Here is a 23,658-nt window from a genome sequence, read left to right as displayed (position 1 = left end):
TGAATGGCTGCAGATGTGACATAATGGACGAGTGTGTGTCCTTAGATATCTCCTTGTATGTGAAAGTCAAGTGTCTCAATCTATATTAGATGAGTAAGTATTTATGAATAAGTATTTCTGAAAACATTCAAATGAAGGAATATAATAGAAACCTGGTGATCCCAAGGTCGCACTGTGTTCTCTACCAGTGAGATTTAGAAATTTTATTTAACCTTTTCCTCAGAAAAGGACTTTGTTTGTGATTAAAATGCTTAATCGTTGCTCTAACCAAATTTACCTGTGGCCACTTCCTCACTATCAGAGATAAACACTCATCTGCCTCATTTTAATGTCACGTTGTCTCGTCTTTTGCATTTCAGGTGTGGCTGAGAGGAGCTGGGTTGGTGTGCCATCCCATATTCATACCCCAGGGAAGCCAAAAAGTCACAAATTACTACTTAAGAGTTCCTGGACGCTTGAGTCACCTTAAAGAATTAGAATATTAACAGCTTTGGTTACATTGATTTTAAAGAAATGTAAAAGAATTCAACATAGTTTATTTTGTTTAAAAAAACAAACAAAAAAACATGTTATTGTTTAAAATAAATGTACTCTAGTAAAAGGTTTTCTTGTTCTTAAACTTTCAGTGTGAGATTATGCTATTTGAACAACAGATTAATTTAATTGTAGGCATTTTACTCATATTTACCAGACAATCCAATAAATATCAAAGTTCTCATAATTCTTCATAAAGTTGGTTTTTGGTGACTTGTGATATCCATATTGCTGTCAGCTGTGGGAGAACTTTGTTTAACCTCTCTCTTTGTTAAAATAATAATAATAAATAATTCCTTGTTTCTCACATGAAAACATTGTACTAAGTTGGTTCATTCCTCTGTTATTATTATTCCTCTGTATCAGATTCTCATATCATTATTTGTGACAATTTTAATCCAACATTAACCATGAATAACTATAAAAAATAAAAATAAATGTGCTTTAAGAGTATAAATATTTATAGATCAGCTAGATTTATGCATGTATAATGAGGGTTAAGACTTGAAAGCAACTGAAAAGTTTATTTTACTATTGGCAATATTATATAATGTCATTTACGAAGTTGGACTGATGAATGTTTTTGTCTAAAAATAATTAAGAAAACATGTTTTCTGTTTCTTTCCCTGTTCAAACATTTGCTGGCTTGTAGGTCCCAAAGGAGGATTTTATTCTGGATAATAAGACTCATGTTGTATTTTGTGCAAGTTGTGAAAAAAAGTATTTTTCCCCACACAGATTTCATGTTTTCTCCTTTTTTGTTACATTTACATGTTTCAGATCCTCCAACAAATCCAAATATCAGATAAAGATAACCTGAGTGCAAAATGCATTGTTTGCAGAAAATCTAGAAAACATATAGATTTCATCCAAGAGGTTACAGAGTATATACCATTTAATTAATGCTTAGTTTGTTTCATTCTGATACATCAGCATACCAGGAGCCTCTCTTTTCTACATGTGACATTTATTTAAATGTTGCCCCATTATCCTTCTATCTCTGCCTGAGTATCAGTAAAAGCACCGGAGGCAACATCTGAAAGATGTAATCAGACACTGAGAGCATGTAGCCTGCAGGACAACCAGCCCTCCTCCAGAAGGACTCCAGAAAAAGAGTTCAGATCAGCAGATTAGAGAAGCTCAATCAACATGTCGTACACACACTGCTGGACTCGCACCGCTATCTCTACAGCTGGTATGTGACTGACAGCAGGGGAGCCTCTCTAAATATATCTCAGTTTACAGAGCCAACTTTATTATATTATTACTATGTATTGTTTCTTTTTGTCATAACTTACATTTTACTTTGTTTGTATGTTTTAAGTTCTCCTTAGATGGCAGCTATATTTATTTTATTTTATTTTTTTAAATATAAGCCTCATTATACTTTGTTTCGCCAGGGGGTTGAGGATCTAAATTTAGATGTTCCACTGTGAAATGGAAAAAGTTTACAGATGCCAGTAATCCTCCTGGATCTAACTCTCTAAGAAAATGAAACATGAGGACTGTTAGTAAGAAAAGGAATAAGAAAGAAAACCATGGAGCCACAGAGATCATGTGGGATCCAGTCAGTCAGTGTGGCTTTCTACCAATCAGCTGTTAGAGTGCAGAGTTCAGAAATAGATCATCACTGAGATGTGTCTACAGTTAGTGACACCGACAAATATGTTTTAATTGAGTTAGGCAGAAAAAATGTGCGGTCATCCATCTAATCTGACAGAGTGGACAAGGAGAACATTTGTAACGCTCTTGGTCTCTCTGGAGGAGCTGCAGAGATCCACAGCTCAGGTTTTAGAGTTTATTGGCAGGACATCTATCTGTCATGCAATGCAAAAAAATTGACCTGTAAAGGGGAGTGGCAAGGAGAAACCCAGTGTTGCAGTTTGCCTAAAGCCGTGTAGGGGATGTAAGAAATGCACTGAAGATGTTCTGGTCAGATAAGACCAAAGTGAAATGTTTTAGCTTCGCTTATGCAAAGAGCATCACCCCAAACACATCCCCACCCTGAAATATGGCGGTGGCAGCAGCATGCTGTTGGAATGATTTTGACAGTCGATGGATGGATGGATGGATGGATGGATAGATGGATGGATGGATGGATGGATGGATGGATGGATGGATGAATGGACAATAGAGATGTTCAAAGCTGGTACAGACGTACCCTGAAAGACTGTAAAGCAAACAAGGTTTTCTAAAGGCTGCTGAATAAAATGCATGCCACACTTTCCAGATTTTATTTTTTCTCTATATATGTATATATATATATATATATAAAAAAATTTGTTTATAATTAAACAGAATTAGGAGTTCATAGAGTGACAGAATATGGAAAAGTTCATAGGATATGGGATTTAAAATAAGCTGTAAAATACTGGTAAACTGGTGCTGCCCTGGTCAAAATGGAGGTTTGAGATGAATGATTAAAAAACACAAATCCCTCCCAGCACACTGAGTATCTCAGTCAAAGACAATGAAAGGAAGAAATAAAAACCCCCAAAGCTCTCAGTGAGTCTGAACCTGAACCCAGAAAACTCTCTCGAGATCCGGCCCTGCAGCGATCAACCTGAGTCCTAAAAATTTCATATGACAACAAATAATTGTCGATTTTAACCTTTTTTTATCTATTGTAGAGCTACCAGGATACAATTGTTAAGAAATAACTCTCTTTTTAAACTATGTCCAAAAAATTTTTCTTTTCTTTCTGTCACCTGTAGGGCAGAGTTTAATTTTAATATTCATGTCCATGAATAACACACATGTTGTCTTGTTGTCCTAAAGACAACACAGACTTTTCATTAAGATGCAAAATCAATCTTAATGTTTTTCACCCATCAAACTGTCCGTATTTTCATTATTTCATGTCCTTAGTTTAAGAAAATAAATGGTCAATGTGAAGTGCAACAGCGCCCCCTGTGGTAGAAAAGGAATTCCATGTGCAGAACAAAATGAGAAACTCTGTCATCTGCCTAAACTTTCCTGCTTGAGGAGAGTCCTGGTTCAAATATAAAGAGCTGGAGCACGTCCATGAAAAGCAGAAAATTACAAACAGGGACCACATTATGTTGACTGTTTTTCCAGCCTGCCTTCTTACTGCCATCTGTCTGGTTTACCGCATGGAAAAATCTCCTCTCCTCTCCTCTCCTCTCCTCTCCTCTCCTCTCCTCTCCTCTCCTCTCCTCTCCTCTCCTCTCCTCTCCTCTCCTCTCCTCTCCTCTCCTCTCCTCTCCTCTCCTCTCCTCTCCTCTCCTCTCCTCTCCTCTCCTCTCCTCTCCTCTCCTCTCCTCTCCTGTCCTGTCCTGTCCTGTCCTGTCCTGTCCTGTCCTGTCCTGTCCTGTCCTGTCCTGTCCTGTCCTGTCCCACACATTTGCCCTGAGGACCCTGACTTTCCTCTGTTCTGCACCCCAAATAGCCGGTCAGGGGACACTCATTCGACACACAGGCTCGTCATGTGCGTGGAAAAAGAAATTGATTTTCTTGCATCCCAACTTTGCCTTCCTCCATTTGAACATCTTACAGTGAACTCCAAAATACTGCGTACAGATACTCCAGTGTTATATATTAAAATGCAATGTGATATACTTGCAAAAAGTATTCTCATCTCTTTGAATTTTTCCACATTTTGTCGCATTAAAACTGCAGATTTCACTTTTAGGACTAAAAGGGGTAAAGTTAAGTGGAAGGGAAAGGATTTGTGTTATATTCAAAAAGTTATTGCTTCACAGAATGAAGGTCCTTGATTTTAACTCTGGCCAAGTGCTTGTCTTTGTGGAGTTCACAATTTGATTTACAATTGTTTTTGTTTCTGTTGTTTTACAAATAAACATGACAAGTGCGGCATTGAAGGAAAAAAAAAATACACTTTTTGCTTTAATTATAGTTACAAGTCTTTTGGGGGTATTTTCCTACCAGCTTTGCACATGCTGAGAAAATTTTTTCCATTCTTTGTTGCAGAATATCTCAAGGTTAATCATATTAGATGGTCTGGACTTTGGTTGGACCATTCTAGCAAATAAATAAACTTTGATTTAAGCATATTGTGTTTCTGTCTGTGTGTCCAAAGTTGTTGTCCTGCAGGAACATGATCATCTCTCCCAGAGCAGCGACTTTTTTGAGCCTCTAACATTTTTCACCCTCCTTACTCTCAGCATGTTGCTGCCATCACCATATCTAATCATGGTTTGCTGTGTCTCCTACATGCTTAGTGCAGAAATAAAACTGCGAAAACGTTGGTGTGGAAGACCAGATGAGTTATTTTTCTACTTACACAACGCAGCCATCTCTTTGGGAAGGTCCGCTCCAAAACGTCCAAACAGGTGACTGCTGGCCAGCAGGTCAAAGGGTGAGTGACCCCTCATGGAGTTAAAGGTGAAGGGGTACATGGCACGAGAGAATCCCGTCATGTGACGCATTTGGTGCTCTCTGTTTGTTGCCATTGTGAAAAAGTGTGGCTGCTTATTCATCTTGTTGTTGGTTTTTTTTCCTTTGTCTTCCTCTTTCGCTTCTTTGTCAGGGACGTATGGTGAGTTTGAATCGGGGTAGTGCCATTCAGCTCCACTCAGCTGCTGGCTGCTCTTCTGTCCGGCCGCGGTGACGCTGAGGAGGGAGGCGGGCAGGAAAGTCCTTTTCAGGTCCGAACGCTGCAGAGAAAGAAGCAAATAGAGGCCAGAAGGTAAATTTCTGTAGGACTCAAGTTAAAATGTAAAATGTTTATCAAATGCAATAGATAATATGTAACTGGTTTAAATAAATAGCTATTTTAGTGATGTAAAAAATTATAATAATAATAATAATCATGAGTATTTTTCCTGGCCACCCCTTGAATTCAAAACATATTGTGTCATTATTTCCACCCGGAAATGGATCAACAATTGTTTTTGTGGAATTATGTGTTAAAATTTCCCGTTCATTTAACAGTAGTTTCGATTTATATTAGATTTAGTTGAAGAATGGCTGAGCTTTATTAGGAACTGCAGTAGTGTGTGTTAAGTCAAATAAAACATGAAGCTCTAAAAATGATTAGTTCAGGCATCTGAACAAAGAAACAGCCAACTGGTGCGCACTTAGCATCATAATTTGTGTGACAGTCAGTTCAGGTTAAAATCATACTATTGTAAACCATAAAACACTGACGATATGCAGAATAAATCTCAGTAATCCACATGTGAAAGAGATTATGAAGGATATTTGGGAACAGGGCTGGAGGCGTCGCTGAAATATTAAAAGAGAAAAACGAAAACAAAGAAGATTAAGAACAAAACAAAGAAGACGAGTAAGATCAAGCGGGAACGGTGGGGGAGGGGGGGGGGGCAGGGCAATATGGCGCTGCCTTTTTTTTTTATCTTTCGACTAGTAAAGTAATTTCAGGCATACCATATGATTTCAATCAGCAGAAGTGTATCATAAAGGTCCCTCTGTTTCATTTGCCAGCCTGACTCCAGCCAGCCAACCCACAAACAGTCAGCCGCAACTTGGGCAATTTTAACCCTTTGCTAGAACAAACACACATTAGCTTAGCATTCTCACACCATACACAGGCCCAACCTCATCTGCTCTGCTGACAACTTTCTGATGAGAACATCTGCTCCTAAATCTTCCTTTGTTTGTTTCCCAGGAGTCACTTTGTGGCTTATAACTCTGTCAGAAATGCTTAATGTGCAGCACTTCCTTCATCTTTCTCTGTAACTCCTGCCCCCGTCAGTGAATTTATGAGTGGGTGGGGTTAAGCTCTCTGTGGTGAATCTGTGGTAAATACAGCTTGGCCAAAGAATGTCTTGTTGTTTTGGGTCTGCATGGGAATCAAACACCCAGGGTGGATAAGAGACAGTGTCAGAGAATAACGGCTTTACACATGTCTTACTTTCAATAACTCCAAGTTGTATTTCAAATAAACAAAATCAATTTAGCTGAACTAAACAAACAAACAAACAAACAAACAAACTATTCTTTCAAAATTAGGTCACATTCTCGTGTCTGGGTGCAGGCAAAAACATAAATCTTTTGTCTCTAGTGACAGATTAGACTCAAACAAACAGTAAACTCGACTAACCCTGGCAGCTCTGATTGAGGCTTCATTTCAGACAGATGTAAAAACTATTAGATAGCTGTTAAAAAAAACCCATGACTATAATTAACAAATGGCATATCACTTAATGCCATTTGTCTCACAGTTTAAACTAATCCCTAAGGAAAGCTTAAAAATGTAGTAAAAGAGGGACAAATTCCTCAGGAGCCACCAGTGCAGGGCTTTGCTCAAAACTGGCAGCAGGTAGGCGAGATTTACGCAGCAGCAGAAACACTGTTGACCCGAAGTTGTGCAAGAAGTAAAATGGTTGACTGGAGAATTCTGGTTCAAAGTAATTTTCTGTGAGGAGTCCTACTTCTATTCAAAACTATTTGAATGCATGAGGTGTGCTACCGTAAGTCCTGCCCCATGCCAGCATCCTAATGAAACCTACAGTGTCTTGAATAAGTATTCACACCCCATGAACTTCAAATGTAAAGATAATCACACCTGCACTGCGATGAATTCACCCAGAATTTACAGTAAAATAGCAGCAGTGGAGTTGTCAGGTGGTTGCTGTCATTTTAAGTGTTTATTTCACGTAAACCTTTACTGTAATTACTTTCATTACAATTCTACTTTAATGTAATTAAAGTAGAATTTAATTACCGTATATTTTGATATACGGTAATCAATATTACCGTATATTTTGATAAATCTAAGTTCTGAAATTATTTTCCAAATGAATCTCTGAAAAGTGTTCTGAAAAGTGTGGTGTGCATTTATATATTCACACTCTGTAAAGTTAGTGCTACCATGTTTTCTTCTAGTTCTATACCTTGTGTGATTAGCTTTGTCATGAAGCGGTGTGGTGTTGGTGGTGAGGCAGACGCAGCGGACCCAGGTCAGATGAAAATGATGATTTTTAATTATAAATAAACCCAGCAACAGGTAGTACACACACTGACAACGGATAGACTAGACATTGACGAGGACCCGACGAGGAACAAGGAACACAGGTGGAGTTAAATACACGGGAGGGTAATCACAGAGACGAGACACACCTGGGAACAATCAAGGGGAGGACAGGACAACGAAGAGACTAAGGACACAGAAAACTCTAAATAAACACAGAAAAACACAGATCCTGACAAGCTTGGCTCATTTTTCTATCAGACCTCACCTGCTTACCTGTCACTGACGAAGAAACGTATCCCCGTATCATGCCACTGCCACCACCGTGTTCCACCCTGGTACTGGTGTGGGTCAGATAAATGAGGAGTGTTGGTTTTCTGCCCACTATAACATTTTGCCTCATGGCCAATGAATGAATAGTCAATTATTTATAAATGCAAAATATATATTTTTTTGATAACTAGTTGTTTAAAAAAGATTTTGTTAGCGAATGTTTATTAAATGTTAAATGGTTGGGTTAAAGTTTCAGTATGTAACTTTTATAATTTTTTTAAAATATTTTTTTAACTGGTTCTATGTACAATAGAAAATTTGTGAAGAAAATTCAAGCTCCTACCTCATTATCTCATGTTATATTATCACCAGGTAGTGATAGTTTTAGCAAATATGTAATAAAACCATATTGTTTATAAAAATTACATGCTTTAAAAGAGCAGCTAAGGATAATGTCCTATGGATTCAGTTCCAGGAAAAAGTACAAGAAGTGCATCTTTATGTCTGTGCTTGTAGTAAATAATCTTCATTGCAGTCTACTGCTGACAATTTTTGTTTTTGGCCCCACAATAAGACTGCCAGCTCCTGGTGTGTGATTAAATGGTCAGAAGCTGAAATATAACAACTTATTTCCATCGTGTTGTGTTTTTTCACTGAACCGTATTATGACGAGAAGTGTTTCTAATCGCCGAGAACATTTCACTTCTCTCCTCTGCTTTCATCTAAGTGACTATTATTAGAGTAAAATCCGTCCACGTCATGTCTTCCCACACACACGCCAAAGCGCCTACAGTATATAGCGCAATTTCTCACCAAAATCCACAAAGTCAGCTCCCAGAGTGTTGTTTTTAAAGTCATATTTCCCATATTGACATATTTTCTGTAGCGGCTTGGCTCCGCTGCGGTTTTTCTTCACTGCGAGGGCCCGTCGGGGAGAGTCCCCACAACTGTTTTCACAAAGAGCTGCAGTGTTTGACGATTAAAGAACGCCAAGCACAAGCTGGACGAAGCATGCAGTTATTTCAAACGTAATTACATATGCTTGCTGGGAACTGCTGCATTTTGCAATCAATGCAAAGCCTCTTTTTAAAGGCAGGACGCAGACAGATGCAAGAACCGACATGTAGGCAGAAGCGGGGCGCGCGCGTAAGCGCGCGCAGATGTTCTGCGACTTTGATCGTGCTCGTGGGCAAGTAATCAGCGGGGGACACACAACGTTCACACACTCTGAAGGACCATTGAGAGTGGCAATTGACCTTGAAGAATGAAGCCGTAAATACAGGACAGAGGATCCGACTGCAGATGCAACGACTTCAAGAATACTCTTTAACCAATCAAAATTCAAAGAGCAAAAATATGTGGTATGAAAACCAGATGTATAAAAAAATGACATGTGGGGGGAAGAAAATAGTGGTGAGGCTTGTCAGGAAAGTAATGAAACAGGAGGCCGTTTTAAACATCTGGCAAGCTGATGAAAGACGTGGAGTTAATGAAATGGGAAACTAATAGGAGAAAGAGTTAATTGTGTTTAATGGCGGAGGGAGAAAGTGGATGGTGAGCAAAGCCATTAAAAACATACATAGAAACAATTTTATTTTTGCTAATAAACTGAGAATTAATGAGCACTAACACTAAGCAGAGGTTTCTGCCTTTTGCTGGGGTGTTACTCGCCCCCACCCCTCGTTACCTCCAGGGGGAATACACCTTGGGCCGGGCAACAAAAGCAGCGCTGTGTCGCTGGGCCTCCAAGCCTCAATGCTGCTTTTATGAGACCTTGCTGGGTCGGGTCAAACTGGGTCACCTGGTCCTGGTACAGCTAACACACACACACACACTTACACGCCCATAAGTGATGTTCTCTTTCCCCAGACTAATAAAATAAGATCCAATGTAAAAAATAATGGCTGCTTCTCTGCCCTGCCAAGTCACTTCATGCAGTGCCCACACTTACAGGCTCTTTTTCTTGCAGCTTTATTCTTTTCTGACCCTAAATATAGAGTAAATGAGATATTTACATAACATATATATGTATGAGGACGCCTATTTTTTTTTTTTTTTCTGGCTTTCAATCAGACTAAACTTTTCTTCTTTTAGGTCAGTAACGATTAGCAAAATTATGTCACTATTTTTACTATCTGAGGTTAAAAAAAAAAAAAAAATGCCAGAACAATAAAAGTAGGAAAACTCTTTGAATTCATAAGTTAGCGTAAATTTCTGTAGTGTTTGGTAGAATTGCCTTCTAAACTTTATGACTTGTGAAAGGATACCCACAACATTGAACCCAAGCTTCTCACAGCCGTTTTCCTGGAGTCAGGATTTCAGGTCGCCATTTTTGTAAACGCTTTTTCAACTTTGCCTGTAAATCTTTTTCTGATGGACACTATAAAACATTTACTACATTATCCTTGAATTACTTTCTCTACTATAGACATTAGCTTTTTCAATTATTTGGAAGTGTTACTTTTGTGCCTGAATTTGTTATTTTGTAAATATTTTGTTTAGTTTTTTCCATTTTGATTTTTAAAGAAATTAATACATTTAAAATAAAATGAAAAGGAAATAATTTTGGTAATCTAAGCTAAAACAGTAAAAGTTTTATTTAACTGTGACAGTAAGAGGAAAAAGTGGTTTATCTTTTTAAACAATGTTTTCAAGTTTAGATGAGTTGAAGTATTTTCTTGCTGCGGATTCCTGACTCATGAATATCAACAAATATTTGACTTATATCACTGACATGTTCTCTTGTGTTTCCCATTGTGAGGAGTGACTAAGAAATGGATCGTTGTACCACATCACACTCCACTGGAAGGTTATTGATTAACAATTGAAAGTTTTTAACATTTTTATTCGTATGTGAGAAATAATAAAAATCATGATTTATAGGAACTTAGGTTCCAGGAATTGTTTTTGTTCTCCTCTGAATAAAAGTAATCAAATAAAAACTTTACTTTTACAGTTTGAGATTTTGCAACAACAAGGAATATCATTTACTTTTTCAAAACTTTAATCAGTGGCTGCCAATACATGTGAAGAGCCCTGACTAATAATGTTTAATTTTTATAAAACATACAGTAAACAAAACTCAAAGACACATACTAACATTAATTCTTAATGTTTTAGTTTATGTAATTTAGTCAAACCTGCCAAAATCAAAATCACTGGATGTAGTTAGTTCTTCCAGATATAATAGTGAGGAGCTTAAACACGGTCAGATTGCAGACATTAAAACAGAAGTAGAGTGTTGTCCAACGACTTGTCCACACTAAGATAGGTCATCGCTCAGCTTTTCAGCACTCTACCTCAACAAACTCAGCTCTGGACCATTTCTTTCCTTTCTGCCCACCTTTGCCAGGATTAACACATCAAACAAAATCCTGCAGCATTCTGCAAAACATCTCGACTCATAACCAAGGAGTCAGAGTCTCTTAATCTATTAAATGAATCTTGACTGACATTTTCATAAACTTTCTCAGGGTATTTTGTGTTTTTCCTTTTTTTTTTTCTGTCTTTGAATCTCTATTGATAATTTATCACATTTAAATTATGTACAAGCTAGGACTCACAATGACTTACCTGATCCTAACAAATATGTTTTGATCAGATCATTCACACTTATTGATCACAGGGAGCAGGAAGTAAAATGCAGTCTAAGTTCATACACTTCACACGAAGCTTTGTTGACATATTTGGGATCTAAGTTGGTTTGTAATTTTTAAATCTCCCAAAAATAAACAGCATTTGTGAAATTTGAGGAGGAACTTCTGAACTGATAAAAAAGAGAATTGGCCTCAATGTGTCTTTGTTGCTAATCATTTGTGTAATTAATAGAGAAATCTAACAGAACAAAACTGCAGCTCATTATTTTTCAGTTTTATTCAACCAAACTACAAATACAGAAAACATGAAAATGTCTCGTTTCATGTAAAACTACATCAAGCAAGAGCAAATTTAGAGTGTCTTGAAAGAAAAGAAAAGTTTATTACATATTTTAAAGATTATATAATTTTTCACAAACTATAGTGTCTCGGTCAGGTTGAAAGCAGAACGCCATGTTTTCCAGTTCCAGTTTTCAGTTTGTAACAAACAGCGATGCCGGTCATAAATAAAACGTTTACAGACTCCGATGACAGAGACGCTAAGAGATAATAAGGACTTAAGGACTTCCATTTTGGTTTGCATATAAAGTTTGTGCAAACCAAAGTTTGATTTAATGTTTCCAGATAATCTTTATAGACTTTAACAAGTGAGTTCAATAATTTATCTCAGAGTCAAATTTTCCTCATTGAGGGAGTCACTTTTCTGTTTTTTTCTAATTCTGGGTATTTATATGATTTTCGCAGTGAAGAGCTATTCTATCAGCTCTTTTTTTCCTCTTTCCTCTTGTGTTCAGGGGAAGAAATATTGTGGAGAGTGTGAAGAAGCTTTTGCTGGGAAAAGGAGGATAGGAGATTAAGGTTTCAGAAAAACTGAGTTGAACAATCTTGAACTTGTTACAAAATATTAACTTAAGAATGAAATCACTCTGGAGATACACTTAATTACATATAAATCAATAAAATAATATTTTGCTCAGGTTATGTCCTGATTAGTCAGACAGTAGATTTGTTAATCACTACAGTTTTTAGTTTGTGGCTCAGCTAGTAATTTTGCTCTCTAGTCTTGTTTTATTCTGTTCTCCATTCATATTTATTCTCAGTTTTTGAGCTTTATTCAGTAGTTCCGGTTTGTGTTCTAGTTTCTTTGTTTCATGTATTTGTTCACTTTCACTCCCCTGTCAGATCTCTTCAGTTTTACTTTAACCTTACCTTTCCCCACACATTTGCAGCCTGTTGTCTACGGCCGTTTGATTCTGGTCCAGTAATCACTGCCACAGCTTCAGAGCCTGTCAGGTTCGTGAGTGCTTTGTCAGATCCATTTCTCCTCTCTGCTGTGACCCTACTGCTCTACTGGTCCCAGGGGTTGAGTAGTTCAGATCTGACCTCTCAAACAGAAGTGTGTCTGCATGAACCACATACTGTCAGACTCCACTGATCTCTGATGCTATTTTGGCACAATTTTTTTTTTCTTGCTATATATTCACCCAATTGCACAGATAATTAATAATGGAATATTTTAGTAATGTAACAAATAACACATACTAAAAATAATTTGAATAATAAATATGTGTAATTGTCTTCTGTTTGTATCTATTTTATAATGATTGTTATGTTTTACTGACTTTTATTTGTGTCTGATTTCATTAATCTCCCCCCCCCCCAAATAAATCTGATATGGTAAAGTGGTTACTTGGTAGTTTTGTAATCTTTTTACCAAATACTTTTTTTACTCTTGGCTAATTTCGCTTTGCTTGACTACCATTTATTGTTTGTGATCTAACATTTTTAAGTAGTGCTACTTGAATACAATTTTTGGCTAACCAATCTTACCAGAAACATCCCTTCAATCTTTGATTAGAATATTCAAAATGTTTTCTAATGAATGAGTTATTCGGGTTTTTTTCTCTAAATCATTGTATTATTCTGGGGAATAAAATTTAAAAGGTACCTATACTACTTTTTGTCTTCCGAAGTGAAGAGTTCTTGGTTTTATTGCTCCAACATTGCTACTTTTACTCAAGCTGTGTTTATCCTGGTAAGGATGGCTTTGAATAGACGTATTTTATTTTTTTAAATGCATCACTCTCTCTACTCTGTCCAGAAACCCAACCGCTGCTTCATATTTCAAAGATTTTGGCTGAAGTCTTTTTTATCACTTCACTCTTTTTAGTTCCATCAAACCAACATGCGTTTAGCTGTGTGTGAGGTAAATGTTGGGGTTTTGGCAAAGCTTAGGGGAAATTTGAAAGGAATTGAACTTTAGCTGAAAACATGTTTCATACAAGAACAGAGGATAAAATGGAAAACAAATAGGAGGCTGTTTATGTAATGTTGGAGGTTCAAAGAGGTGGCAAAGAGATCAAGTTCAGAAGACCTTCTGCTGGTGCGCTGCTTGTTTCACATTTCAGATTGGTGGCGCAGGGGGTTCAAACGCCCCACGTTTGGAGGCCTTAGTCCTGTTGCGGGTTCGACTCCTGGTCCCGGCGACCTTTGCCGCATGTCCTCCCCCCTCTTTCCTGTCTGCCTACTGTCGCAAAAAATACGAGCCACTAGCGCCGCAAAAACTCTTCGAAGAGAAAAAAAAAAACATTTCAGATTGGTATTTATATAAAGCCTCATAACTATAAATATCCTGGTTTTCTCCTTGGAAAATAAAAACACAAATAAACAGAACCTTACAATTTTCAACTCGTTCCACCCAGACCAGTGACCATCTGATTAGCAAACAGTGAAATTGAATCCTTTCCCAATCAGTCCCCAGAATAGCAACCGGTTCAGTACAGCTGTTAATAAGAAAACAATATTTTCTTCAGAAATATCACGCCGAGGCATGTCTGTGTGTCATTGTTGGAAACATAGCAACTATGTCGACATATGCAACAAATATTCAGACCGTCCCAATGACCATATATAAAAAAGTTTCGTATTTCTAGTCTTATTGGAGACTTTGACATTTGACACATTGCATTGTTACTGTTCATAATAATCAGCAAGAGCAACAACAACAAAAAAGAAACTCCACCAGAGTCTTTTTGGGTCAGTTGATTTAGTCCAGCCCTGAATAAAGGACAAGGAATTCCGACATTAAAGAAAACCTCTATTATTGTGTCCATTACAATTACATACACAGGGCCATTTATGCAATTTAGGTAATAACTTCATTTAGCGACTTTTAGTGACGTTAGGACAGCCAGTAGCTACTTTCCTCACACAGCAATTGGTAAAACTGATGTGGTTCATCCAAGCTGTGAAAGAAAGTTGTACCGTTTTATGCTTTTGAGATTTTATGCTAAATTAGGAAGCAGTGGGAGAGAGTTAAAGTAAGGATCAATGTTCTCTTGAATACACACAAGAGAACATTGTTCACACAAGAGGCATCGCTGTAAGTAAGCATCGCTGCAGTTTTAGCGATGCTTACTGCACCAAAGTACTAACATATGCTGCTAAAGGCCATTTCCAATGAGCTCTATAATGTTTTTCTTTGTCTAAAATATCGGTAAAATATTTCTTCCAGCGACTCCTCTCTCTCTCTTGATGTAAATAAATACTGACCACAACAAAGAATATTTTGTATGTTGTTAAATCAGATCTCGATAAACAAAATTTAGATTAGTAAATTTTTAATAATATCTGATCCTTGACTCTGGTTCTAAACTCCTTTTGAGTTTTGGGATGAGAACAACTGAACCAAAGTGTCTGGCTTTGTTTTTGCCTAAAACATGGCCTTAGTCTTTAAACACAATATTTATTAAAAAATATCTATCTATATATATATATATATATATATATATTCTCCTCTCAGCTAAAAAATAATCTTGTAATAAATGAATTGGGAAATATAAATATCTTCCTATAGTTTTAGCCCGGTCATCTCCCTTCAGTGCTCCATGTGGGATTTCTCCCATTGAGGTCAATTTCTCCAGTTTAGCTTCAACTGGACCAATCAGGAAGCAGAAGGAGGAGTTGCGAACAATTGACGTCTTTTCTTGTGTGATGTTTCAGAGCTGTAGTCTGCCTGTGGTTGCAGTTTGGCAATGTCAGCGGAGGAAGTGAACGAAGCCATTCAGTTTGTTTTAGCCACGCTTCCAAATATTGAGCAATTAAAGATGGAGCAAGAGGAATGTGTAAGACATTTTACTGCTGGCAGAGATATGGCCCCGCAGAGTTGATTACAACTTTCCAGTGAATTTCATTGAGGTAGAGCATCCAAATATTCTATATGAAGCAAAGAACAAGACGAGGTTAGTAACTTGTTTCCCTATGAAAATCTAAAATGGTTTGCTTTTATGACATTCTATTTATTTTCATAAAAGCTTTTTCCTTATTGGCAGGCTGCATTTTATACACTCAGCCTCTTTTGTTTTACACAATAAAGATCTACTGAATGGCCATTGAGGAGTTATCTGCTTTGTGGCGGGGAATAAAAGAATCTGTGTGGTTTTGTAGGACATGAAGTTCTAGTAAATATCTACAGAGACAGAGTGGAACAAAAAAGGGCGAACAACATTCAGTGCGGTGAAGAAGAAAAGAAAAGTCCCAACTGAAAAAAAATTATTCTAGGAGGGGAAAATACCAGTAAACTAAAACCCAAAGTTGAGTCTTATTCTTAGAGAAAGCAGTTAAAGATGAGCTGTGCTGAATACCCCGAGGAGAAAGTGCAAGTATGAACACACAAACACCAGAAGAAGAAAAAACAAAACAACAGGCACCATCACCCGCAAACAACATAATTAGATTTTCCAACAAATGACCATACTATATATTTCATGTCAATCTGACATGCAAAAAATGTCTTTTGAAAAGCACAAATACAACTTGGCGATAAACCATCAGTTTCTGACAGCTTTCATTCAGCCACAAAATGTTTTTGGCTGCCGTGGACACATTTTTAATTTATGAATGTAATTATATTGCTAGCTCAGTCGAGAATATCCACACAGTGTATTAGGACGAGAAACAACATTTGATATGTTTTCTGGGCATTACTGCTTAAAACGTGTTAAGAAATTATTACCAGGAATCCATCTTATCGAAACATCTTGCAGCTGACATGATCTAACCACCTTTGCGGAGCTTTTAGAGCATTGAGAGAAATTCAAGGACTGGGCTAATGATTCAAATTGAAACCACATTTTGGAAGGATATATATTTTACTTAAAAAAAAAATTAGCTGAAGAAGATATCTTGTTTCAATCAAAATCTGGAAATAAATACTTTCAGTAAAGCAAAAGTTCGTTCTCTGTTATTTTTGTGTTCAGATTCAACTATAAGTTTGGGGATTTTCTTTTTTTAACTGCAAGTCATTTTAAGATAGACTGATGATATTAGCATTAGTACAATTAGATTTCATCCATTGGGCTTCATTTGAGTCATAAATCAAGTTCAGCGATTAAATAAACAATTTTAGCTCAACAAATGGTGTCTAAAAACACACAAAAAAAGATAAATAAGACCACAGCTCATCCAAATGATTGCAGGAAGGTCAACATGAATACTAGAGCACTATCTGCACTTTGGAAAAAGCTGAATGAATTTTAGCTGTGTGATCATATGGACTAACAATGGAAAAACTGGTTCAAGTGGTGCCATTTTTCCATCCCAACCTACTTTAATTTGACTGTATTTTGTCTTTGTGAAGGCTTTGTATCATCTTTTCTTTTGATTAATTATGCTTCTCAAACCTGCTTGTAAGTATTGACTTATTATGACTCCTAGTGAAACCAAAATAACTCCATCGTTGTTTGGAAACACATATAACCAAATTTTTCCATTATATGAACTATAATTATTTGAAACAAATATTTCAGATTAGTCATTATCGAACCTTTTCATAGCATGTACCACTTTCTAAGCACCACCATCATTGGAAACAGTGTGTTATTTGGGCTTTGCCAGTTCATTGTGTCGTAGTATGAAAGCATGAAAGAATGAAAGAATAGATATAAACATTCTTTGATCTTTTTGGGACTGCATTAATTGTGGCGTGTTGCAAATTTTGATCATATGTTATGTAAACGCTCCAGTGGAAAATGAGACTCATTGGACCAGGCACCATTTCTCCAATGTCCTGTCATCTAATTTTAATGAGCATGTGTAAACTGTAGCAGGTGGCCTTCTTCTGTAGTCCATTTGTTTAAAGGCTCAATGATTTGGTTGTATTGAGTGGTTATTCAGTCTATTGTTGCCTTTCTTTCATTTGAAACCAATTTGATCTCTGATTATCATTTTTATCCACTCAACAGCCCTACTGATACTGTGTCATGTTCAAATCTAAATCCCTTTCCTAAGACATTATCGCTCCGTTTGAACTTTAGTAAGTCGTTTTCACCATAACTAGATGCTTAAACGCATCGAGTTGACACCATGTGATTGGCTGATTCTGTATTTGACAAGCAGCTGTAAGGGAGTACCTGCCAACATAACTAGTGAGTCTATGCGCCATTTGTACTTTAAACTTAAAAGTTGGGAGTGGGAAACATTTCCATTCTTTTCAAATGGTAAAGATGAGGGCTTCTTACCAACTCTGACCTTAAAACCCAAGGCAGCCGACTTTAACATGTGAAAAGATTCTTGTTTATTTGAACTTTTAATTTGTAGGTCATTAAAACAGTCACATACAAATCACTTAACTCCTTTTTATTACACATTTAAATTTACCTTGCTAATTAGCTGACTACAATTTCTTCTGAAGGCCAGAAAAAGCAGCTGAGGTGCCAGCAGTGGTGCTCGTACCAGTGGCTGAAAAACAATGAAACTCTCTTTAAAGTGAAGACTAAGCATAATTGTATAGTTTTTCCTATGTTGTACATTTGATCTTACAGTGCTCTCTATTGTGTCTTTCTGTTGTTGTTTTATTATTATTACTAATCTGTGTGTGTATCGCCGTACTTCCTCTGCTACTGTAACACTAGAATTTCCCACAGAGAAACAAAATCTTTCCATCTATTCTAAAATAGCCTGAAAATAGATATAAATTGATACATGTTTAGTTCAAACATGTATCCGTGTGTATATGTACACACAACATGCTTGGTACAATGATGTATCAATTCAGACACCTCCATTTCATTTTCTGAATTTTATGAATATTTATGAATTGACAAAAAGTTCTGCAGCAGTTGACTCCTTTCGAGGTAAACAGGTACAAATTGTTACCAGATCGGCACGAAACATCCCATGGCAGATGGCTCCTTTCTGAATATGTTTCCTGAATAAAGTGGGCGTAAATAGAGACATTGTAGGCATGTTGTTGTGCCAGAGGTCCTTTTTAGTTGGAACAGACTCTGTCTGCACTAAATGTCCCATTTTTTTATTTCCCAAAGAAGTGTGGCATATAAAACAACCAAAACTGAAATGTGTTAAAAGGCAAAACTGAAACACGACTAACACCGGGATTCTGTGTCACCGGTGCAAATGAGGTTGACAATAGCAGTAATGTTTAATAAGACACATAATGTTGTCATTATAAGGAGGCTACCCTTTGGTCTGCTAAAGGTCTCCAGGTCGGATCTGGGGTCACGGCCTGTCGCTTCAGGCTGTGCAGGTCACATCTTATCCAGGCGTTCAGTGGGACACTTTTCATTTAGCATTAAAGTCAAATATCCCCCATCAGTTTCTTGATGTTCGTCCTCAGAGTGGTTTAAACTGTGCTAAAAAGGACTAGCTGTTTTTACTCAGGCACAGCCCTCAGGACATGATTAATAACACTAAAGCACTCTGTAGACACTGAGGCTTTTTCAGCATTCAGTTTAAGAAACTGCAGGAGAGCAGCAGTAAATGTCAAAAAAGTGACTTTCAAATCTCTGAAGACATCAAACCAAACCATGACCAGTACACGACTCCAAACAAATCCATCAAAAATAATTCAGCAGACAATGGTGCAGAACAGAAAAAACTGATGCCCTCAGCTCTCTGAAATGAGCAGCAAATGGCTGCATCTTTGTCTTGAAAGTAGCAACTGAGAACAAACCCGTACAAAATGAAACTCAGCTGACACGCACAAGAAAAGAGTGAAGAATTTGCTCCCACTTTATATATATATATATATATATATATATAAAGAAAATAAGGAAGAAAGAAGGCAGTGAGACAGAGGGAAAAGAAAAAGGGAAAGACAGAGAAGAGCCAGACATCGCTCTCAGCCTGAGGGGCTGTCATTCTTCAAAAGTGAAGAGAACAAAGATGAGATTGGAGCGCAGTTAAAGAAGTTAGCACACCCCAACACATGACTTTGCAACCACACACAAGATGTTCCAACAGTTTGTTTTCTGCATAAATGAAACTTAAAGGAAAACTTAAAAATGTAACTACGCTTAATCCATTCAGTAGCTGGTACTCTACAGAAATGACCATGCCACGGAAAGCATGTTTACAATGTGATTCTGATATACTGTATGATACATTGTTCACACCCACTTGTTTTTTTTTCCCCTTCTTGCTGACTCGTGCACTTTTCCCTGTGACATGCTGATGAACATTCCTCCAGACATCAAGGAAAATTAATCTGGAACCGATCTGTCAAGAGTTTGCGAGACCGACCGGCGGCTAGGCCTCGCGTTACCGTGGGTCTGATCGAGCACTCATCAACGTAGTGTTAGCCGACTGATGCGGAAAGCTAAGAATATTAACAGAAAAATAAAATAATAAAGGTAAAGAAACTAAAAGTCATGGGATCAATTAAAAGAATAATAGTAAAACTGAAGCATCATGTAAAAAGAGAGAAACCTTGAAATGAAAAATCAGCATTTTGAAAAATTAAGACGTGATAAAATGAACCGATAAAGTGGGCCTTATAGGAAAGTTGGGGTAAAGAGTGGTGTTTTCTGTCATAATTTGAAGGAGTCAATAGTTTCTGTAAATCTCAGGCTTTTAGGAGGTTAGTTCCAGTGCTAAGGAACTTAAAAACTGGTTGCTCTCCTCTTCTTTTGCTCTTGATCTGGGAGCCCTGATTGGGCAGAAATCTGGTGATTTACCATAAGTTGTGTGTACTTGACAAGCAAATTTGAAAAGGGTTCAGGTTCAAAACCATTCAAAGGTTTCTAGAGAAAATACTTAGATGGGGTCCAGTTGCCTTATTAGTAGTTTTACACAATAATATAACCAACTCAAAATAAAAACCTTCAATGTCTTGTTTTGTCCATGGTCTCTTTTGACAGGATTTTTTTCTTGTAATGTTTTAAGATTGTAGTAAGCTGATTTAGTAACAGATTTAGATGTAGAAATAAACATCAGAGTCCATAACAACATCTTTCATTGTCTGTGGTCTTCAGACTCACTGAGTCCAGTTGGGTGCTGCGTTCTGGCCTTCTATTATTGGGACAAAAAGGTTTTGTTTTTCTGCATTAAGCTTGCAGAAATGCTAGCTCAACCACTCTTTGATGCTTTTGGACATTCTGTTTTAGTAAATTTAATGGACTGTTGTCATGTTGTGGAACAGAAATACAGTCAGTTGTCATCAGCATAGATTTTGTAAGCGATGTTATAATACTACGTGTTCTGAACTAAGGACATCACAGATGTCAAATGAAAACTTTCCCGAGAACGAAACCCTGAGGAACCCCACAAGTGATCATTGTTTGCTCAGAATGCCAAATGACAAAAAGTATTTCCAAATCAGATCTGGCCCAATTCACCAAAGTACCAGACAATCTCACACACTTTCCCAGTCTTTCAAACTGTGGATTATGATGAACTGTGTCAAACGCAGCTCTGAAATCCCGAAATAAGATCGCAGAGGAAGCATTTGGCATGCAAATGACATCTTAATCATCATCATCAATCAAGCAGCACATTTGTAGTCATACACCACATGTCGCACAAAGGATGCTATTTGAAGTGATTCAGTCTGTATAAAAAGAGCTCGTGTTTCAATGCGAGAGGGTCACCTAGTTTATTTGCACACATGATGCAAAGCAGCAGCAATGATCAGACAGCAGATCGCCTTATGATACCTGACAGAGTGAGTGCTTCCTTTGGTTTGGAGGGGGTCAGGGTGAGGGATCATACTGAAACTAAGGTAGACTAGACATACTCAATCATTGTGATGTTGATGGAGTGATCAATCAACTTTGACAGTCGGTTTGGCGGTTGAGAGCCTTCAGGTTGCAGCAGCGTCTTCGTCTGCTGCAGGAAAACAAATTGAAATGGCCTCAAAGCTGACCAAGCCTGATGTTTACAACAGAAGAAAATGCTTTTTTTTTGTTTGCTTTTTGTGGATGAGAGACTAACTCGTCTTATTTCCCTTTGCACAATAGTTTTATCTTGTTTATTTAAAAATCTGCAGTAAAAGGAGTTTTCCACTCATAAAGAGGGCAAACAAATACAAAGTATTCATCCTCATCATACCATAGTTCTGATGAGCTTTTATTCTCTTTCCAAGCTTTTTCTGTTGTTCTTTCTACTCCTCTCTCCAAATCTCTGTTCTCAATTAAAGCTGTCCTTGAGAAACTCAATCTCCCCCCTCATGCTGTCCCACAAACACACTGACTCACACACAAAAAGAGAGAAGGGAGAGGGACAAGAGGAACACTTCTCACTCATGCTCTGATATGTCCTCTGCCCGTCGTCTTCTTCTCTCGAAAACCGCCAACAGACTAAAAGTTACCAGGAAGCCATAGGAGCAAAGAGTGAACTTACCAGATGTTGGATGTGAATGCCTCAGAGAGTCAGTGTAGAAGGGAGTTTGAAACGTAGCGCCGTGGTCGCGTTTGTCAGTCAGAAGTCCGTCTCGCAGCGACAACAGACCTCAGCCTGTTGCATTCCACCTCCCTCTCTGCTTTTCCCGTCTCTCTCGTCGTCGTCGTCTTCTCACCAGCGTACACCCTCTTTCTCTTTCCCTCTGTCTTTTTCCCTCCTCTTGAAATCGTTGTGTACTTTGATTCACAAACCCTGCCTTTGTCACGTGATATAACACTTCAAATATACAGCACATATTTTTACCAGCCACAGAATGCCCGAAGGCAGGGAAAACAGGGTTCAGAGAGCTTAGGTTTCAACTTGCTGCCCCCTCAACCCCCACCCGCTTCGCTTTCTTTGTCTCAAAGTCACTCCTTACCTTCGGTCCATCTGAAATGCACTGTCAGTCAACGCTCGTGAATGGGATTTTTAATGCACAGCAAACTGTTTGCTTTCAGCCTCCGAGTTTGTGTCTTTTCCTGCTCATCACCCGAGGATAGGCTGGCTTGTACATGCATGTACAAGCAGACGCAGTCATGAAACAGCGATTAACTCCCTGACATACACAAACACACATCTGGCAAGTGGTGCACACCTTTGGGGGTATCAGTATCAGCCCATAGCTTTCGTTCCATTCCTGCGTGCCTTGACTTTTGGACTGTGACTGTCTAACCTGAGGGATAAAGGAATCAGGCCAATCAAATGCCTCATTGTGACCTGAAAATGCTCAGCGCTAACATGCTGATCCAAACTTTTCCATAAAAAACAACTCGTACCTGAAAGAGCTTTACAAAATGCTGAGGGACTTTCACTCAAACCTATGGAGAAATATATATTCTTTGCATTTCACTGAAATGCAAATGACTAAATGTTACTTTCCATCGTGCCTGGCTTGAAAAGCACAAAGGGATTTTCTCCTTTCAGTTTCAACAGCTTCACAATTATTCAGAGGACTCTTTTTCCTCCTACAGGATTTTCCTAAGCAAATCAACCCTGTGCTTTTCTGGTGAGGAAACATTTAATGGAGCACCATTTGATCCGTGATGAGATCAAACCTGGCCAGTCGGCCCTTGGAGGGTAAAGCTCGCTGCCTCTTCATGTCAGAGATAAATCTGTCTGCCGTCTATCTGACCAGCCTCAGCAACGAGGAAACAAACTGCACAGCCATCCAGCAAATTACTGTAGAGGTGCAGGCGGCCTACTGGAAACAAGAGATGAGATAATGAATTTACATTTTTCCTTACCTTTCAGTTTGACTGGTCAGGTAAATTCAAAGGATGAGCCAGTATTGTATCTACATATAATAGGTAAATAAGAACCAGTTTTAAATCTTATCTGTAGGCCCTTTGGATTTGGCAGCCTGTAAAAATCAAGTTGTTTCCATTCAGTTTGTTGACTGTACAGAAGAAATACCAAAGATAGTTTGGTTTGACAGGCATGAAATAGCATTTTGGCAGCAAGAAGGTGATTCCCAAAAAGATATTAGCAAAAAACTTGGCATGCCAGCAAGATAAATAGTAACGACATTGGAATGTCATTCAGACTGGATAGATGCAGTCAAATGTTATCCAAGAGAGGGAAGGTTATCCCAACTGAAAAGGCCGAACTAGTAGACGTCAACCTTTCAGACGTTCTGGACAGCTACAAGTACTTTAGTTTCCACTT

At 37.9% G+C, this 23,658-nt stretch overlaps 1 protein-coding gene across 1 annotated transcript in view; it reads right to left on the bottom strand.

Annotated features, from left to right (window-relative positions):
- Positions 1-22,474, bottom strand: part of LOC116710063 (retinoic acid receptor gamma-A) — a 50,443-nt gene extending 27,969 nt beyond the window's left edge. The window contains exons 1-2 of the mRNA XM_032548864.1: positions 21,955-22,474; positions 4,799-5,171 (exon numbers count right to left, since the gene is read on the bottom strand). Coding sequence (XP_032404755.1) covers positions 4,799-4,994 — 196 coding nt within the window. The 5' untranslated portion in view covers positions 4,995-5,171; positions 21,955-22,474. The remainder of the gene's footprint in view (positions 1-4,798; positions 5,172-21,954) is intronic.
- Positions 22,475-23,658: the final 1,184 nt, after the last annotated feature.

Source organism: Xiphophorus hellerii, chromosome 20, assembly GCF_003331165.1.
Source record: "Xiphophorus hellerii strain 12219 chromosome 20, Xiphophorus_hellerii-4.1, whole genome shotgun sequence".
Taxonomy (NCBI): Eukaryota; Metazoa; Chordata; class Actinopteri; order Cyprinodontiformes; family Poeciliidae; genus Xiphophorus; species Xiphophorus hellerii.
The sequence above is the reverse complement of the archived record's forward strand: the minus strand, read 5'-3'. Positions and strand labels throughout refer to the sequence as shown.